The sequence below is a fragment of the Nerophis lumbriciformis genome, linkage group LG09, assembly GCF_033978685.3.
Source record: "Nerophis lumbriciformis linkage group LG09, RoL_Nlum_v2.1, whole genome shotgun sequence".
NCBI lineage: Eukaryota > Metazoa > Chordata > Actinopteri > Syngnathiformes > Syngnathidae > Nerophis > Nerophis lumbriciformis.
The window spans coordinates 30295775-30317660 of NC_084556.2; the positions used below are offsets into that span (position 1 = coordinate 30295775).

A 21886-nucleotide genomic window follows, 5' to 3' on the forward strand; every position below is an offset into this window, starting at 1 on the left:
CGGATGTTGTTGTTTTTTTATGCTACTTTAAACGTAAAAATGCAATGACACTTTTCTAACAGATATATTTTGAACATTTAGCTCACTTCTCTCACATTTAGCTCATTATTTTCACAATTGAGGTCGAAAGTAAATTGTGACTTTAATTGTAAAATCTAAATATTAAATATAATTAAATATACATACAGTACAACGTGGATGGATGTTAAATGGAAATGCTGAATCAAAAAATAAATGTTGGATTGAAATATACATGTTAAATCGAAATGTATCACCGAGTGTAAAGCTAAAATTTAGAACATATTTGCAAATATCCCGCTGTTATATATATCCCTCATATTTGTAAATATTTAGCTTTACAGCTTTACATTTAGATTTGAATATAGCATTTATATGTAAAATATAACATTTCGATTTAACATTTTCATTCACAATTTGATTCCCAAGCGCAGCCACCGCTGCTGCTCAATGCTCCCCTCACCTCCCAGGAGGTGAACAAGGGGATGGGTCAAATGCAGAGGTTAATTTCACCACACCTAGTGTGTGTGACAATCATTGGTACTTTAACTTGTACTTAACAATTTAATCTCTAATGTGAAGAAAAATTAGCTAAATATTCCTAATATATCAGCTAGAAAAGTGTAATTTTGACATTCGGCACCACATACTAGTATAATGCTGTAAAACATTTATTCAGTTGGTTATATTTACTAATAATACATTTCAAATGCTGGTAGTTAACACAAATTTTCAATTTGTGAAATATGAATAAAATATATGGGGAGACACACAGCTAAATTAAAATAGATGGAGGAGCACAAACTAACTAAAGCAACTTTTATTGGTCAAGGATTACCAACAAAAGAACAAGAACAACATATTTTAATACTGCATCTGGGATAATATTTAAAAAAGTGTAACAAACCCCTACAAAAGGTATTTGCAAATTAGTTAAGAATAAAATGCAATTGCAGTGGTGTTGATACATCTGGGGTTCAGTGAGTTGTTTTTAGGTAAATGTAAGGATGTCCAACAGTCATACACACTTTATGATATACTGTATAAACTAAATGTAAAAAGTAAGAGCAGTAAGTAACATAAGAGATATTTTCCATTGGTAAGCAGAATACATGAAACATTCAGATGGCGTGAGAAGACTGCCCTTCTCAAATTGGTTGACTTGAAACTTCTATTGTTATGCTGCATCGGTGAACACACACACACACACACACACACACACACACACACACACACACACACACACACACACACTAGCATTCATAATGAAACAAAGCAACTTCCATGTCCAATTTGCACGATTGTATGAACACTAAAAGTAGACATGTAATAACAAGTTAGGCGTTATTTAATGAAAGTCAGACACTTAAAGTCACTCTGACATCTGTTACGACTTTGCTCATTTAATTAATTCACTCTGTAAGAAGTGCAATTTAAAACATTGTTACCAGGCAATGCTGACAAATATGCTCAGCAGAAAGACATTTTGTTTCCTCTAACCAATGACATACTCACATCACAACATGAGAAGTATAAAGCACAGTTCAAAAACAGGTCCATTCATGGTTTCCGAGCACTATAAACAGTCATCGGAATACAAACAAAGCACAAAACATAAAAGGCACTCGACGTGTCTGCATAACGACCGAGGAAGGGGTATTGTCTAACACCAAACCAAACTTTTTAGTGAAAGCTGATAAGATTGAAAGAAAACAGAAGACAAAGATAAGATTTACAAACAGTGCATCATTAAGAATGTGTTGGAATGCCTATTCTACAATGTGACATGCATAGGATTAGTTAGAAATTGGATTGCAGGTAGTTTATATACTACAGCAAACATGTTGAAACATCACATGATCACATAAAAGTAAAAAGTGTTGAGTTTGTTGCATGGGAAATAGGGAAGGTAATGGATGGAAGTATGGCTAAAACAGTGTTTCTCAACTGGAGAGGAAAAAAAGACTGGACACACTATCTTATTGGTTGGCAGCAAGGCAACTTAATCTGAATCTAAACATTGTTTTGACTGAAGTTATTAGCGTTATCAATTTCATCACTAAAATTGTTCTCATCAAAAGGGAGGCTTAATAAAAAAGTTTGAGAACCACTGGCTTAAAAGATATGCATGAAGTTGCAATATTATTCCAGTTGATGTCTAACAATGTGGTATTTTCTGCACATTTTTTAGAGAGTAGTATGGTCAAATGTTTAAGAAAGATACATGATTTTAAGGCTGTTTCAATCAGTATGCAACAATAATGTCTATGAAGACAAGCAATGGCTAATTTGAACTAAAAACAAAATGGTTTCTTTTTAGGTTTATGGCATGACACCATTCCAAAATAGACATGGGTGAATCACTGGCACAAACGGTGTAGAATTTTAGCCCACCATTTTGTTTCATAGCAGCACACTGGTAGTGCTATTTTTGACTAACTTTAATGTCCCCAACAGAAAAAAGTGTAATCTAATTTCCCTGCTGTTCTGCAACTGCAAACTAAGATATAATATTTATTTCCATTCTCACATGCCTGAGTCAGCAAACAACAAAAGTTAAAATCTAAGTCACTAATCAACCAGCATATTTCAGATGTAACCCTGTTGACGTTCACCGTATAAAGGCACTGGCAAGTTAAATGAAGCATTTGTCCGGTAGTTCTTGACAAGGAATTGTCATATAGTGTGTTACATTGCAATGACAGAGACACACAAGAGTTACAAAGGAAGAGAGGTACAGTCACATTAAAAAAATAGGACAATAGATAACTTTTCTACTCTTGAACCATTGTACACAAAAGGGTGAAAATATGGCAAAACACAGACCCCTACTTGTATACATGGTGGCACTGTTGTTTGACCCCATAAATTGTACTGACTTGAAATGACAAAAATCACTAAATGTACACACCTTTGGGGGACTGACAAGTACGGCTGTAAAATTTTAGCCAGTGTTTTTAAAAACATGGCCACCACCAAGCAAAAGGGCATGCACAGGACTTAAAATTACAACCCATAGGGGGCGCTACACTTTTTCAGGAAAATGTGTAGTAATTCCACTGTTATGTTGTGATGTTTTGAACACGAGACCAATGCAGAAAAGCCAAACAGCTTCAGATGATTCCTCTAAGGCTTGTCTTGGACATATTTAGTTTTTTGTTAGCGCTTGTCACTTTATGAACACGTATGTTAGACCTCTTGGGCATATCGGTTAACCGATCACTTTTTACCTGCAAAATATACACAACTTCAAAAGATAAATATGCTCACACTACGAGTTGTTACTTGGTCCTTCGTATGTTCATAAATTACCACACAGTCCAAGTTCTCCTTTATATCTCAGTGTAAAAAGTTTGGTTTTGGTCTTTGCTTGAGCAGGAGGCAGTGCTTACAGGTGAGTTTAACCCTGCTCAAGGCTTTCTGTCACTTGCACAGAAGAGTACATGGGGGCGGACGCCTGTCGGGTGAAAAAGGATGCAGCTCTTTTTGGCTTTAAGCATTTGATCTCTTTTCCTGAAAATAAAGAACAGACAGTCAAATTAAACGATTCTGACCGTGATGACTTGTCTCTGCATTATAAGCATAGACTCACCATTGTCCACATAGTTGATGGTGTGAAGTGAATGGACCCGGCTGCACATGACACTGCCCTGTCGACGGAGCATCCCACGCCGCCCGCCACGTCCGTTCTTGCTGCTGCCCTCTTGGCCAGAGGCTTGTTGAGAAAGACTTGCCTCACCGTCTGTTTCTGTCGCAGCTCCTACCTCAGACATTGACCTCAGCTCCACGCAGAACTCAATGAAGCCACTCATAAGCTCTGCCTGTTCAACAGACACACAATACCATCAACTGCAGTTTATTTTAGTGTTGTTTGTAAATGCATCATCTTTTACAAAGCCATTTGCGGAACAAATCTGCGCAGCATTCTGCCCCTCGAATTAAGTCTGTCACTGCGCGCCTTCACCCAAGAAGTCCCTAAACGTGGGCATTTCCTGTGCGCGTATTCTCTTATCGACTTAGGTACTTTTACGCGCCTCTGAGGCTGGAATAAGTTTAGCGCCCGAGGAAGGTTAAATATTCTAATGCACTTAAAGTCAGAATTGTTATTATTTTTTTAAACTCTCTGAAAGCAATCAACTCTATTCTGATTGCTTTATATGAGACAATTGTATACATCCATTAATATGAGGATAAAAAGGACCATAATGCCACTCTGAATTTTAAAAATGTAAATGCACATCGGAAGGTGACCAGACGTATATCGGACGTGTTTGGAAATCCTGCTACGGAACAGGTGTTTATTCCATACAACAATTTCAATTGGACTGTGACGATTGAACTATGTGCCTGTTAAAAGGAAAATTGCACCTTTTTTTTGGAATTTTGCCTATTGTTCACAATCATTATAAAAGACATGACAACAGATGACAACACGTTCTAAATATTAAATAAACATAAATAAAAGTCCGCTTACAGCAGAGTCCTCGATTTCGCCCATAAAATCCAATAAATAACTATTCAAAAACTGACAATACTCCATTTACATTTCATGATTTGAATATTAACCAAGTATTAGTGATATTGTTATTATAAGCGCTAACGCAGACAATTTATTTATAGTGGCGCCGTGATCACTCCCGTGTCTCCCTATGTGTTCCTCGCTTCCTTGCTCCATGTAAGTTTATTCTAGATCATAATTCATGCATCTCACCTGGACAGAAGAAGTCTAAGTAGGTATTCTAACAAGTTGGTACACTTTGACAGCCATTTAGGACTCGGGAATGGCGAGAAGGACACGAAAAGACGCTTGGATCCCCCCGCCCACTCATCTTGTTTCTTCGTGAGGATTATGAGACATTCTTCACCTAAATGAATGAATATATGAACACCCCGCAGTCGGCATCCTAATGACAGCAGACCTTCCACGGTAAGTGATGAATTATTGTTTTTGTTGGCTCTCAAAGTCTGCAGTGAGTAATAATCAGTGATGAACAAAAAAAAAAAAACGTTGTGGTGTGTTTTTAAAATTAATGCGCAGCGTATGCTTAAAATGTTTAAAATACGTACAAATTAAATGTTATTATGAATGTGCCCGTTTCTACATTACATATATAAATTAAGGTGTTTGGATGTTTTTTTAAGGGCTTTGTAGGCGGAATTGCGCGGCTCCCATAGGTTCCATTGTAACCGAACGTTTGATCGAACTTATTTAATGTTTAGAATGCAAAACAAATAAAAAATAACATCCGTTATCACGTCTTTCAAAATGATTGTGAACGACTGCAGTTCCGCTTTATATATAAAATACATGTATAAAGTTGATTTTTTTTGACAGTTCATATCAACATGTCAGCTGTTAGGCTCATGTGCGCAAGCACACGTAAACAAAACACACAAACACAAACAGTCGTCCAAAGCCATAGTAACGCATCGCGGCTTCACAAACATTTAGAATTAAAATAACTTTTAACACAACACATTACATGAGGATGGTTATAATAAGATGTGAAACTATGTTTCGTTACGTGACTGGCACTGCCCAAATTTTTGTAGCTTTTTCAAAGATTTCAAAGACATGCACAAGTGTTAGTAAAACTCCAAGAACAAAAAATAAACAACTAAGAAAAAAAAGGCGTCTAGCAAAGTCCACCTCATTAGTAATAAGCTTGCCTTTTGGGGCTGCGAATCTTTGGGTGTCCCACGATTCGATTCAATATCGATTCTTGGGGTCACGGTGGAGGGAATACTTCGAAGACCTCCTCAATCCTACCAGCACGTCTTCCTATGAGGAAGCAGGGCCTGGGGAATCTGTGGTGGGCTCTCCTATTTCTGGGGCTGAGGTTGCTGAGGTAGTTAAAAAGCTCCTCGGTGGCAAGGCCCCGGGGATGGATGAGATCCGCCCGGAGTTCCTTAAGGCTCTGGATGTTGTGGGGCTGTCTTGGCTGACAAGACTCTGCAACATCGCGTGGACATCGGGGGCGGTACCTCTGGATTGGCAGACCGGGGTGGTGGTTCCTCTCTTTAAGAAGGGGAACCGGAGGGTGTGTTCCAACTTTTGTGGGATCACACTCCTCAGCCTTCCCGGTAAGGTCTATTCAGGTGTACTGGAGAAGAGGCTACGCCGGATAGTCGAACCTCGGATTCAGGAGGAACAGTGTGGTTTTCGTCCTGGTCGTGGAACTGTGGACCATCTCTATACTCTCGGCAGGGTCCTTGAGGGTGCATGGGAGTTTGCCCAACCAGTCTACATGCGCTTTGTGGACTTGGAGAAGGCATTCGACCGTGTACCCCGGGAAGTCCTGTGGGGAGTGCTCAGAGAGTATGGGGTAACGGACTGTCTTATTGTGGCGGTTCGCTCCCTGTATAATCAGTGTCAGAGCTTGGTCCGCATTGCTGGCAGTAAATCGGACCCGTTTCCAGGGAGGGTTGGTCTCCGATTCTGTTCATAACCTTTATGGACAGAATTTCTAGGCGCAGTCAGGGCGTTGAGGGTATCTGGTTTGATGGCTGCAGGATTAGGTCTCTGCTTTTTGCAGATGATGTGGTCCTGATGGCTTCATCTGGCCAAGATCTTCAGCTCTCACTGGATCGGTTCGCAGCCGAGTGTGAAGCGACTGGGATGGGAATCAGCACCTCCAAGTCCGAGTCCATGGTTCTCGCCCGGAAAAGGGTGGAGTGCCATCTCCGGGTTGGGGAGGAGATCTTGCCCCAAGTGGAGGAGTTCAAGTACCTCAGAGTCTTGTTCATGAATGAGGGAAGAGTGGATCGTGAGATCGACAGGCGGATCGGTGCGGCGTCTTCAGTAATGCGGACGCTGTATCGATCTGTTGTGGTGAAGAAGGAGCTGAGCCGGAAGGCAAAGCTCTCGATTTACCGGTCGATCTACGTTCCCATCCTCACCTATGGTCATGAGCTTTGGGTCATGACCGAAAGGACAAGATCACGGGTACAAGCGGCCGAAATGAGTTTCCTCCGCCGGGTGGCGGGGCTCTCCCTTAGAGATAGGGTGAGAAGCTCTGTCATCCGGGGGGAGCTCAAAGTAAACCCGCTGCTCCTCCACATCGAGAGGATCCAGATGAGGTGGTTCGGGCATCTGGTCATGATGCCACCCGAACGCCTCCCTAGGGAGGTGTTTAGGGCACGTCCGACTGGTAGGAGGCCACGGAGAAGACCCAGGACACGTTGGGAAGACTATATATCCCGACTGGCTTGGGAACGCCTGGGGATCCCCCGGGAGGAGCTGGACGAAGTGGCTGGGGAGAGGGAAGTCTGGGCTTCCCTGCTTAGGCTGCTGCCCCCGCGACCCGGCCTCGGATAAGCGGAAGAAGATGGATGGATGGATGGATGGATGGATGGGGTCACGATTCGATTCAAAATCTTTTTTTTCCGATTCAACGCGATTCTCGATTCAAAAACGATATTTTCCCGATTCAAAACGATTCTCTATTCATTCAATACATAGGATTTCAGCAGGATCTACTCCAGTCTGCTGACATGCAAGCAGCGTAGTAGATTTTTGTAAAAAGCTTTTATAATTGTAAAGGACAATGTTTTATCAACTGATTGCAATAATGTAAATTTGTTTCAACTATTAAATGAACCAAAAATATGACTTATTTTATCTTTGTGAAAATATTGGACACAGTGTGTTGTCAAGCTTATGAGATGCGATGCAAGTGTAAGCCACTGTGACACTATTGTTCTTTTTTTTTTAATTTTTTTTTTTATAAATGTCGAATGATAATGTCAATGAGGGATTTTTGATCACTGCTATGTTGAAATTGTAAATAATATTGATACTGTTGTTGATAATATTCATTTTTGTTTCACTACTTTTGGTTTGTTCTGTGTCGTGTTTGTGTCTCCTCTCAATTGCTCTGTTTATTGCAGTTCTGAGTGTTGCTGGGTCGGTTTTGGAATTGGATTGCATTATTATGGTATTGCTGTGTATTGTTTTGTTGGATTGATTAATTTAAAAAAAAAAAATACATTAAAAAATTTGATTTAAAAAAAATGAGAATCGATTCTGAATCGCACAACGTGAGAATCGCGATTCGAATTCGAATCGATTTTTTCCCACACCTCTATTTTACAACTGCGTGTGTACACGCAGCCATTCTCTCTCTCTCTCTCTCTCTCTCTCTCTCTCTCTCTCTCTCTCTCTCTCTCTCTCTCTCTCTCTCTCTCTCTCTCTCTCTCTCTCTCTCTCTCTCTCTCTCTCTCTCTCTCTCTCTCTCTCTCTCTCTCTCTCTCTCTCTCTCTCTCTCTCTCTCTGCCATTAAATATGTGTACGCTTTATTATTTGATTAATCAACTGATCGTTAAGATAATCGTTGACTAATCGACTATCAAAATAATCGTTAGTTGCAGCCCTATATTTAAATGTCGGTATGCACAAGACAGGTGAGATGTCACCTGATCTCTTTATTTACAAAGGGTATTCTTACATTCCACTGATGGTGTTCATGGACACCATTGATGATAAGGCAGAACTGAAAGCCGTTCTCAAAATATAAGTTATGGTTTGAGAAAAGTTTTACTGTTTTTGAGTAACAGTTGCAGGGGTTAGTGCATCTGCCTCACAATACGAAGGTCCTGAGTAGTCCTGGGTTCAATCCCGGGCTCGGGATCTTTCTGTGTGGAGTTTGCATGTTCTCCCCGTGACTGCGTGGGTTCCCTCCGGGTACTCCGGCTTCCTCCCACCTCCAAAGACATGCACCTGAGGATAGGTTGATTGGCAACACTAAAAAAAATTGGCCCTAGTGTGTGAATGTGATTGTGAATGTTGTCTGTCTATCTGTGTTGGCCCTGTGATGAGGTGGCGACTTGTCCAGGGTGTACCCCGCCTTCCGCCCGATTGTAGCTGAGATAGGCTCCAGCGCCCCCCGCGACCCCGAAGGGAATAAGCGGTAGAAAATGGATGGGTGGATGGATGGAGTTCTTAAATTGGTGATATATTAATGATATAACACTCTAAATCATTGAACATGCAGAATCACATTCTTTGTAGACTAATGGCAAATTCAATATGCACACTTAATTTGTTCACCTGTTTGGAGTAAATCTTCAGTAACTTGTTGACTGGAGTGCCATCTTCATCGCCATCAAACTCAAGCCAAAGAATATGTGAATCGCCCTCCTCCTCAGGGTAGCTGTGATCCCAGGATAGCTCGTTGAAGCGCAGGCCAAGCAATACATGCTGCAACATGTGTTCAAGAGGAACAATTTGTAATTTCTGGAGCAGAGTGGGGCAAAACAAAGGAGAGAAATAAAGTGCACCTACCTTCTCTTTCACATCCATCACATAGACTCCCTCGAGGCAGATACCAACGCTGACAGATTTGCGTTTTCCCCTCTTGAGGATACCTTGGACGGGCTTGTCAATCTCCCCCTCAAAGAAAGCACAACTGTTTGCACAGTTCAGCTCAGTTCTCAGGTATCTGAGTTGTTAACAATAGTTTCTACATGGATAAATCTCATACCCATAGTAAGGCAGCATGTGACATATGCTGAGGTACTGGTGAAGAAGCTTCGAGTGTTGCTGAGAGTCTCCAGCAGATGTGTTGATCTTTCTGTATTCTTCAAACAGGCTCTGCTCTAGCCCTGCTTGACGGCTCAACTTTCCTCTCAACGTGGAGAATAAACCACCACCCCCAATCGCAATGTGCGCTGGTAGAAAAGAAGACAGCTTCTTCTCTCTGTGAATTGAGTAACAAACCATTGTCACAACCATAATGTGTCTATCTGTGTTGGCCCTGAGATGAAAAATATATCCTGTGTTGTGTTTTTTTGTTACAAGCAAGACGGCGCACGGGGAAGGGGGAGGAATTGCTTGAGCCTATCTCAGCTGTATTCCGGCGATAGGCGGGGTACACAAGTCGCCACTCTTGTTTTTTTGTGATAGAGTGATCCAGCAGATTTGGTCACATTTTCAGTAGACCCATAATAAATTCATAAAAGAACCAAACTTCATTAATGTTTTTTGTGACAAACAAGTATGTGCTCCAATCACTCTATCACAAAAAAATAAGAGTTATAGAAATTATTGGAAACTCAAGACAGCCATGACATTATGTCCTTCACAAGTGTATGTAAACTTTTGACCAAGACTGTATATTTGTGTGGCCGCTGAAAAACTTTGATCAGCTGTAAGAACGACGCACCCAAGTGTCTGGAGCCTCGGCGGTGCTGCTTTGCCGCACATTTGGTCCGGCCGCTGGCGGCTTGCGCGATGGAGCAGTGGTTCATCAGCGGCGGGACGCACACAGCCCCGCTTTGCACTCCAGCCAGACCCACCCAGACCTTGTCCTGAAGTTATGGATTTGATTTGCCGACTTCTCTTACCCGCGGCATTGTTTTAACATGTGATGCCAGACATACAGCAGTGGCGATTGCTAAAGACTGCAAGGGAAGTTCAGCTTGCCCTAAAATATAAAAAAAGTGGTCAAATATGTTCTTTTGTGTTTGCATTTCATTGACGCATCGTTAGGATGCGTTTAAATTTTGTTTAGAATCAGCGGCTTTTTTCATTAATGTGGTCGCGTCACAGTGCTGCAGCCAGACCTAACGACACAATCATTGGATAAATACTCGACTTTGTCCGGCCCACGGACGGTGAGCCAATGAATAAGAGTGATCTAAAAGGAGTCTTTTTTGATTGACAGTGGAACAAGCGAATCAGCAATCTTGAAATTTAAAATACTGCCAGAGCGTTGTTCCTGCTGATATCGAGATATTTATATATTTTTTAAAGTAAGTTTTTTTTTGTAAAATACAGCATGTTTATATTTTTAATCTGTTATTGGAGACTGTACTCAAAAACAGCTTCCCCTACCAGCAGCTGCCACTGGCATACAGCCTGTGTTACATTGTACAATAATAACAATGATAAAAATAGAGCAAAACGTGATAACAAAAATATTAATACTAATTACTAATAACACAAACTTGTTGTTAAATGTATGGAAATTATTTTTAGCATTAAAATATGTATGCATCATCTACGATTATGCAAATGATGTGATGTTGTCACGTTATCCACAGCCCTCTCCAAAACCCCACCGCCACAGGTAGATATACACACACACACATTTATACACACATATATCTATATATACACATTTACGACACACGCACATATATATATATATATATATATATACATATATACATATATATATATATACATATATATATATATATATATATATATATATACACACACATATATATATAGCCTATACATGTGTACATATAAATAATTAATATATTTTGTAGCTGCTGTTAAAGCAACTCATACATTTAATATTCATTGATTTAATATTCGAATAAAAAGTGCAAGTAATACATATAAATACATTTAAGTAAATACATAATAATTGTGCAGTGAATTTAGGTTGATGCAAATGTGTTATACTGATGTAAATAATGTAAAAAAGGGGGAAACATATTTTTAGTGCCATTTGTTAACTTCCGGGAGAGGAGACAAAGTAGGTGTGGCACTCAGAGAGCAACAGAAGATGGTGGATGTCTGACGTGTTTAGAGAAGCTGTCACAAGTGTACCCTAAGTTTCTGTAAAGAAAATGTCTACCTTATTCCCCGAGAGTCTATGTGGCCAATGCTGTACACTATTACATTACTTTATAAAACTACTGTAGTTGTTAGAGTAGTACATTCTATTGTATTTTTGGGGGGACGACCTGGCTCGGTTGGTAGAGCGGCCGTGTCAGCAACTTGAGAGTTCCTGGTTTGATCCCGAGCTTCTGCCATCCTAGTCACGTCAGTTGTGTCCTTAAGCAAGACACTTCAGCCTTGCTCCTGATGGGTCGTGGTTAGGGCCTTGCATGGCAGCTCCCGCCATCAGTGTGTGTGAATGGGTGAGTGTTGAAATACTGTCAAAGAGTTTTGAGTACCTTGAAGGTAGAAAAGCGCTATACAATTATTTACATTTTTAATGATTTACATTTACCATTTTATACAATATTTGTTATCTAAAAGTATTTTTTTCTTTTTAAAAGACATATTTAAATTGTGATGTTGGACTATCAATGAAGGAAGAAGGAGATGACAACTCCAAAAAAGACAACATTGGCAGATTGGTGCTCATTACAGTACGCCGAGGACCATCACAAGATTATTTTTTTGAGGGCTAAGTAATCATATATAATAAAAGATAATAATTGGAATGGCAATATTTGTTGTTCGTAGTGTCAAACTCTCATTAAAAACTGTTTTTAGAAAACCTTTTTTGGAAAAACGCCTGTGAGTTTGGTGCATTAAAATACAGAAATATATCATCTCTTCAACAGTAACTAACACTAAACATGAAAGCAGCAAAGATTTAAAAAAATGTGTGTTATTTGTCATGCAGAGCAATAATACAGATTTTGTTATTTACCGTATTCTAGTAGTCAATGTCTGCCCATCCAGGCCTGTGCCCTCATTAATAGCAAGAGTCAAGGCTCCGAGAGTGGCTGAGTGTTCAGGATCGCAGGGATATTTTCCTGTGATGATGTTACTCTTAGCCTCCTCATACAGCAGTCGTAGTATTCCTTCATCTTCTATCTGCAAACCAGGTTAAGGAATGAATAAATAGAATAGAATATAGAATAGAATATATCTTTAAAATCTTATGAAACTACAGAAAAGGTAAGTACCTAACCTTTGATAAGGATACTTTTTAAAGTAGTAACATCTTTAAATGCCATGCAGCATTTTACGAGTAAATGATCTTAAAGAATGCAAGTGAAACAAAGCTTTGGAAGCGTCTTCATCAGTGATCACTTATGTTCCCTTGAGAAACTTGAGGGATCATAGTAAGTACATCCATCCATTTTCTACCGCTTGTCCCATTCGGGGTCGCGGGGGGTGCTGGAGCCTATCTCAGCTGCATTCGGGCGGTAGGCGGGGTACACCCTGGACAAGTCGCCATCTCATCTCAGGGCCAACACAGATAGACAGACAACATTCACACTCACATTCACACACTAGGGCCAATTTAGTGTTGCCAATCAACCTATCCCCAGGTGCATGTCTTTGGAGGTGGAAGGAAGCTGGAGTACCCGGAGGGAACCCACGCAATCACGGGGAGAACATGGAAACTCCACACAGAAAGATCCCGAGCCCGGGATTGAACTCAGGACCTTCGTATTGTGAGGCACACACACTAACCCCAGTTCCACCGTGCTTCCCATAGTAAGTACAATAAATCAAAAATGTTTAAAAAAGAATATACCATTTTTGTGTATGCATAAATCACTGAAGTACCTGCAGCTCTTTAGATTTGGGATAGAACACATTCCGGCGGTATTGTAGACATGGCTCATCTGAGAAAGGAAAAGAGAAAACAATGAGGTTAGGTGAGGTAATGCTGCACCTGCTGAAATATATACTGTACTTGGGTTAATATGAGATTAGGCTCGAAAACAGAGTTGTATCTTGTTTAAATGAATAGCGTGGACACAACAGCTTTTTTGACAACCACTGTAGTTATGTTACACAATCTTAAAATTTTAAATGTTCATTTATTTTTACTTTAGCGTTTAATACTGCCAAAATACAACACACTAATACAGTGGTCTCCAACCACCGAAAACGTTAATTAATTTATAAACTACCGCATTTTCTGAGACTTAATTTTCACCTGTCCCACTAAACACACCAATAAGCTGGTTAATAGACGTATATTACAACTCCTTATTATAGTACCTGGGACAATGCACATTAATGGACATATAAAATGTTAATGTGCCAGATTGTAGCCAAAGGCTAACTTCTATCTGGCAGGCTCATTGTATAAAGCAGGAGTTCTTAACCTTTTTGAGGAGCCCGGGGACCACTCCAAAATTAACACTGAATTAGTAATCTTACTCTTGATTTAGATCATATTCAATATTTATATCTAATAAACTTACAGTTTACTTCATTGTCAAATGATATAAAAGCATGAGTTAATCACACAGATTATAATATTAACAAATAAATCTTAGGCTTAGGTCAGGATGATTTGAAAAATAAGTCCAAATAAACAATACATTTTCATACAATATGTATTATATTGTGCTAAAATAAATAAACTAAATCAATAATAAATATGTTTAACTAAACTGTCAATACAATTAAAGTGCAAATGAAAAAACAGCTTCACCACTTTAGTAATAACTTTTGCGCTTAAGATATTTCTCTGTGACATTAGCGCCAGACTTCTTCTGTTTGTTTTAATATTGTCATTACTGCCACACGTGGTGAAAAAGTGTATTACAACTGAGTACCGCTGCTGTCTATACGGACCACAGCTGAAAAACACATATATTACATTCTAGGGAGCGCTCGCGGCCCAACACTAAGCCCCAGCCCTATGGTTAAGAAACACTGGTATATAGTACCTATATGCCATCAACATGCCGGGGACCATCTCTTTGCAAAGAAACATGCCCCGGGCTCCCACTACTTCAGCGTTATGGTGAGTGGATTTTTCATGCTAATTTTTTTCCTGTTTTTAACTGCCACACGCGGAAAGCCAGTCCGTGAAAATATTGCATACAATAAACCGGTGCCTGGAGGAAAAAAGGTTGGGGACCCCTGCACTAACACATTCAGAGACAAAATTAGTCTGTCCTCCTCACTTGTTTGTAGTGTACAATGTAGCCCTCAATTAGCCCCCAATTGTAGCCCTCTCTTCTTGAGAATGGCTACAAATCCATCCATCCATTTTCTACCGCTTGTCCCTTTTGGGGTCGCAGATCATATCTCAAAATTATGTCTCTGGAGAAAACACATTTCAATCTTTCACCTTGTGAGATGTCGTCTTCTGATGCTTCAGTGAAGCGATACAGCAAGTCTTGCCACTGGCGACACAACTTGTATGGTTGATGCCTTGCTTTTAATTGCAGCTCTGTTGAGTAAAAAAGAGAGAGCTACAGTACAGTACAGTATTTGTTTTCATTTCATAAAATACAGTGGTACCTCGGTTTTCCCGAGTTAGCTGCTCCAAGCACAGGCAAAAACTTAACTGTACGGAAACGGAAGCATTTTTTTCTTACCATGATCTAATGTAAATCAAATTCATCCATTCTAAGATCACAAAAGTCGCTTGCAACCAACATTAACATAAATTTACATATTTGGCCTCATATTTTTTAGTCATAATCAGCCAGGGATCGAGTGAGCAACAACGTGTGGAATTATTTGCTTGGGCACTTCATTACAAGGAATGCTATGAGAGGAAACAGACAAGTTGTACAAAAACTGAGACTGTAAAAAAAAAAAACGGGAAAAAAATTGAACTAAAAAAAAAAAAAAAAAATTAGCCGTAGTAAAATCGAGTTACCACTGTATTGTTAATTGCAGGGCAAATAATCCAAATTTAATAGAAACTACTACCGAATAGTTTCTGCCTATTTGTTACAATGTTACTGTGGCCAAAAATATTAAATATACTTGTTGAATAAAATGTCTGCCTTGTTTTAAATAATACATTGGCCTACTACGCTACTTTATTTTAAAGTTGGTCATTATGGTGATACTTGGAGAGCCAAATGTTTTCTGAGGTGGTACTTTGTGAAAAAAGTTTAAGAACCACTGGTCTAGAGAGAGGATAATATAACAAAAACGATTGCTGTGTCAGAATTGTCATAGTCAGTACACAACATGTAAGGAGGGTGGGTCGATCCATATATTGGTGGTGTCAAAACCACATGTACGGTAGTATCAGTATATAATTGTTACAAGAGTAAATAGGTAGATATTTTTCTTTTCCTAATTTTGTTGACATTTTTGTAAATGTTTACAATCTCAGGTAATAATTCCTTGGCCACAGAAGTACCTTGGGTCAAAAACCAAATGATTTAAATGAGTAATACAATTATTTTTTGCTTTTGTTTTGTTTGCTCGAACAATGCTATTGTACCGGTAATAAATTAAAATAAGGAAGTATTTTAAATATTGTGTTGATGATTTCAAACTGTCAATATCAGTCAACATAGATAAATGGAAACATCCATCCATCCATCTTCTACCGCTTATTCCCTTCGGGGTCGCAAGGGCCGCTGGAGCCTATCTCAGCTGCATTCGGGCGGAAGGCGGGATACACCCTGGACAAGTCGCCACTTCATCGCATAAATGGAAACATTTACAAGTAATACATGTAATCGGTATCAGCCGATCTCACTCAGCAATGGTCAGTTTTGGAATCGGCACCATAAAACCCTGATAGGAACATCCCTAGAAGCTACATATAATTACATTCAATGCAGTAAGTCTACAGCCTAAGCCTACAGTACTTATACTGTAAGATTGTCTGTACTAAATATAAAGGTTTTATGGTGGTGAAAATTTGACACTGGAACGGTTTATTAAATTGTATGGTAAAATCTAAAGTTTATATCTGGTTTAACCTGAGATACTCCACTCAATATTATACACCGTATTTATCAATCATATGATTCTAACAGGGCAATATATACCGTATTTATCAATCATATGAATCTAAAAGGGTATTGGTTTGGTGTTTTTTCAATTAATATTGGAAACAACTTTTCAACAACCTAAAACTGAAAGAAATAGTCACAGCTCTGTCAGAGGCATGACATTTGTAGACCAAACATGTATTTATTTACCAAGCAAGGGAGATGACAGCCAAAAGGCAAAGGCATCCTGAGCACACTCCGGAACATGAAGAGCTTCTCGGACAGAGCGGCCCAACTCCATTACAGTAACACTGCCGAGCCCTTCTACAGATAAGTGCACTACGCTGTCGCCAAATAGGTAGATGAGCACATCTTGGGCTAGAATGAAACGCAGATATAAAATGTAAGCAACAAGGCAATAAGAGAAATATATGTACGGTAGTTCAAATGATGACTTAAGTGAGTGCACATACAATGGGAGAGTGTGGCAGAAGAAGCAACACTTCCTCTTTGCGAGTGGTCATCTGATGAGTCTGGGGGGAAGCTGCACTCATCTCCTTCCATCTCAAATCTGCAACACAGAGAAAGCACTACTGTAGTACAGTATCGAGTTATGTGGAAACTGCACAGCAATGCATTGCTTCAGCAATTAGGTGAAAAAAAAACACTGCACTTTGCACGTTCCAAATGACAAGTATATTTTGCAAAATGTAACAAGATCAAATACAAACTAAAAAGATAACACTGACTTTTAAATTACAATGTCAGATAGGTATTAATTGAACACAATGTCTACACTTTAAATATTAGGCAAGTGAGCATTTTGATCATAATTTTTCTGCACATTTTTTGAGTTTCTGAGCTATTGGCATCTTGCAAATCACAAAAAAGAAGAGGCATCTTGACAGATCAGATGGAGGGTCTCTGAGTGAATCTAAATAATGTTTATGAAGTTTACTTTCAATCGTGTCTGGAAAAACAAATTGCGGTGACATTCGTCTTCAAGATATATTTTAAGCAATGTATATTTTAGTTTGTTCATTTTAGGTAATTGGGATACTTTTGAGGAGGGCAGGGCATGGATAATTGAATTGAATTGCAATCTAAAGAGAGCACATCCACAAACAAAAATCTTTCAGACATACGCAGAAAGTAGGTAATAAATGTGACTGTTGAGCAAAATTTACACAAAACTGGCACCAAAGCATATCCAATACATACTATCTTGAAATGTTTTAAGTGTAGATACAATTACCATAAGTCTTGTTTAAAGATGAGCTTGTTTATTAACCTTTTATTTGTTTTGGACGCCAGAAATACATCTGGACCACTGCAAATGGATTTGACACGACCGGTTTGCCCTTGCCAATGTAAACGTCAGTAAATGCTGCTTGTCATTTCAACCCTGAAAGTCCACCCTATCCTATACAACTGTGTGTAGAGCCCATTAAAAAAACATTGCGTAAGAGTAAGTTATTGGACACTTTTGAAGACCATGAAAGCAGATATTGCTTATCACAATGAGCAGCGGGCACCCACTCTAAAAGCACTCACAGGCAAATATGTCTTTATTGTGACAGAAAATAAAACCACAAAAAGAAGCGACAGAAGTTTGTTTGCATTTGTTTTGCTTGTCATGTTTTGTGCTCACTCTTTGTCTTTCTGACAGCGTCCATAAACATTACATACAGCATGAAGATACAGTACATGTTACATGGTCAAATATGCAAAATTGACTATGACGTCATTCACAACATTATAGCATCCAGTAGGGCTGCACGATTAATCGACATTGAATCGATATCGAGGTTTTCATTAGTGCAATTACGTAACCGCAAGAGGCGTAGCATTTGAGTGACAGACATGATCCACAATCAGAATTGTTGAGCCTCGCGTTTGTTCGTCTCTCGCTTCGAACGAGGAGAAAGACGTTGCACTCTGTGCATCGCTCTCTGCACCTGAGCGTGTTAATTTAACAGTATAATTAACTGAACGCAATGAGCCCTCTTTTCAGTCATTCACAATCTTTGTCTCGGTGGGCTGAGAGTGAGGCTCCATCTTAACACACAGAGGAAGCATGTAGAGACAGCCTCCCTACTCGCTGCAAAGTAACAAAAGTAGTAGGAATAAAATATTCAAAGCCATATGTACATCCATCCAATTTCAACCGCGAGTCCCTTTCGGGGACGCGGGGGGGTGCCGGAGCCTATCTCAGCTGCATTCGGGCGTATAGCGGGGTACACCCTGGACAACATTCACACTCACATTCACACACTAGGGCCAATTTAGTGTTGGGAGGTGGAAGGAAGCCGGAGTACCTGGATGGAACCCATGCAGTCACAGGGTGAACATGCAAAGTCCATCCATCCATCCATTTTCTACCACTTATTCCCTTCGGGGTCGCGGGGGGTGCCGGAGCCTATCTCAGCTGCATTCGGGCGTATAGTGGGGTACACCCTGGACAACATTCACACTCACATTCACACAGAAGGGCCAATTTAGTGTTGGGAGGTGGAAGGAAGCCGGAGTACCTGGAGGGAACCCATGCAGTCACAGGGTGAACATGCAAAGTCGACATGGAAAAATCCCGAGCCGAGGATTTAACCCAGGACCTTCGTATTGTGAGGCACATGCACTAACCCCTGCACATGCACTAACCCCTGCTCCACCGTGCTGCCCTAAGCAAAATGTCCCGTTGTGGTAATAGTTCAGCTTCAAATTGGATGGGCAATATTAGCCAGGTTGAAGTGTCTTGGCCAAGGACACAACGGAAGTGACTAGGATGGCGAAAGCTGGGATCGAACCTGTAACCCTCAAGTTGCTGGCACGGCCGCTCTATCGCCCAAGTACAAATGGTAAACAAATGTACAGTGATGGGAACAAAAGGTTTTATCCTTTTAAATGGTTACCTAATATAATTACACTGCATTAACATAAACACTATATAGTTTGTACTGATTATTTAATCAGTTTAGCAGCATGATGTAGACCAGTGTTCTCAAATGGGGGTACGCGTACCCCTGGGGGTACTTGAAGGTATGTCAAGGGGTACGTGAGATTTTTTCAAAATATTCTAAAAATAGCAACAATTCAAAAATCCTTTATAAATATATTTATTGAATAATACTTCAACAAAATATTAATGTAAGTTCATAAACTCAGTGAAGCACAAGCTCAGGTTTCTCACTAAAATGTCTGTCAAAAAGAACTGTGAAAAGAAATGCAACAATGCAATATTCAGTGTGGACAGCTAGATTTTTTTGTGGACATGTTCCATAAATATTGATGTTAAAGATTTATTTTTTTGTGTTTAGAATTAAGTTCATGAATCCAGATGGATCTCTATTACAATCCCCAAAGAGGCAACTTTAAGTTGATGATTACTTCTATGTGTAGAAATCTTTATTTATAATTGAATCACTTGTTTATTTTTCAACAAGTTCTTAGTTATTTTTATATCTTTTTTCCAAATAGTTCAATAAAAAACACTACAAATGAGCAATATTTTGCACTGTTATACAATTTAATAAATCAGAAACTGATGACATAGTGCTGTATTTTACTTCTTTATCTCTTTTTTTCAACCAAAAATGCTTTGCTCTGATTAGGGGGTACTTGAATTAAAACATTTTTCACAGGGGGTACATCACTGAAAAAAGGTTGAGAACCACTGATGTAGACAAAAGCTCTGAGTCTGTCAGCATAAATCCAAATATTTTTTGTAAGTAAATTACTAAATATTGTTGTAATATGTGGCATCTTGAGACAACAATATGTTGACTGACAGTCTTAAAGTGACATATCTTCCTTCAATCGTTATTTTTGCAGTTTTATGCATACAATATAAAAATTGCAAATCGAATCGCAATGAAGATACATTTCGCAAGCCTAAACACACCGTGCAGCCCTTGTATCCATGCATATTTACACGTTGGATACTTCAACAACCCTGTTTCTGTTCGATACCATCAATCCTCAAACATACAACTTGCCTGATCCTTTCAATGTGTCACTATTCTGCCCATCAACAAGAGATTCCACAGGACTTGATTTATCATATAAAGCCAACAGCTGACCACACCTGTGTTAGTGATGTAAACACGGCTAGCTAGCTAAACACATGTAACCCAATTGTGCTGATGATGCCCAAACAAACCCAAACTATGGTTCAAATATTCCTTGGAAATATCCACACTTACCACATTTCATTTTCAACAGTAACAGTCAGGACAAAAGAACAAACCGTTCATGTTTGTGTCTGCCTTCTACACGGTGTTGTTATAGGCGTACAGTAATATGGTTACATGGCAACTATTAGCGTTATCGACTTACTTTGGCGTTAGCATGTAGTTGATATGTTCTGATGTTAGCAAATGGAGGAATACTTCTGTAATTGTCCAACTACCTGTCAGTTCGGATGGATTCCTCTGTTCGCGTCTTGGAATCAGCACCAAAGAATTCCGCTTAATTTATTCAAAACTACAGTTTAAAAGTAGCGTTTTTGTCACTTACGGTATAACTGCTTGGCTGAAAACAAAACTAGCTTTCCGGACAACCGCGAATGGCTTTCGGAGTTGGTGAGTAACGAACGACTTGTTCATTCTGAACACGTCCTTACTGGGTGTGACAGCTTCGTTCAAACACCAGACATTTACACGTTCACGAATCAAAAAAAGGTGCATTTAAGTAATAAAATTAAAATATATATTTATATTTTAAGACATGATCTGGGAATGTACTGTGAAAGCACCGGATTATATTCGATCAGTCGAACACAAACTGATTTGGTTCAAGAAGGTCGGCTCTCAAAAGTGAGTAGTCCATGTGTTACCAGACGTCAATGATGTGACGTCATTCCGTTACTTGAGCAGAAGAACGTCAACGCAGCTATAATTATGCAGACACATAATCCAAGCCGATATAGTTCTTACGGCATATATTATGTTTAAGTTATTATATCATACTCTAATATATTATATTATATTTTATTATAAATCATTTTATTTTAACATTATTGTGTTATTACCCTATGATATTACAATAAACTACATTATATTGCATTGTATTTTTTTACATTATTTTACAATAATATAATTATGTTTAATAATATATTATGTTATTTATTTTTATGTGTAATGAATATATTATATTATATTATATTATATTATATTATATTATATCATTGTGTATTGTATTATTAGAGCTTTGCTTTTATTTGTTTTAGTTTTCTATCATATTTTTTTTTACATTCTATTTGCACTACAGGATTCACAATTTATTCTTATTTATATATTTATTCTATTCTATCTATAATCTATTCCTATTAACCTATACTGTTTATAACCTACTCTATACCATATTCTATTTAAATATTATAAACTAATTTCTTGTTGTACTCATTGGGTGAAACCTGGGACCTCGGGTTCTAAATTTATTGCCATCTCATGATTATAATAACATA

At 38.9% G+C, this 21886-nt stretch overlaps 1 protein-coding gene across 4 annotated transcripts; it reads right to left on the bottom strand.

Annotated features, from left to right (window-relative positions):
* Window positions 1-792: 792 nt before the first annotated feature.
* Window positions 793-21367, bottom strand: frmd8 (FERM domain containing 8). Of its 4 annotated transcripts, none has more exons than XM_061963367.2 (11): window positions 20938-21367; window positions 16899-16996; window positions 16636-16803; window positions 14811-14912; window positions 13286-13344; window positions 12417-12583; window positions 9501-9716; window positions 9302-9425; window positions 9068-9217; window positions 3611-3839; window positions 793-3531 (listed from the first exon to the last, which is right to left on the bottom strand). In XM_061963367.2, the coding sequence occupies exons 1-11, from the start codon at window positions 21105-21107 to the stop codon at window positions 3419-3421; spliced, it is 1596 nt and encodes a 531-aa protein (XP_061819351.1). In that variant the 5' UTR covers window positions 21108-21367; the 3' UTR covers window positions 793-3418. The 4 variants fall into 4 exon arrangements, with proteins under 4 accessions (XP_061819351.1, XP_061819353.1, XP_061819354.1 ...); XM_061963369.2 differs by having other exon boundaries at window positions 20758-21367; XM_061963370.2 differs by having other exon boundaries at window positions 20831-21366.
* Between the last annotated feature and the right edge of the window lie 519 nt (window positions 21368-21886).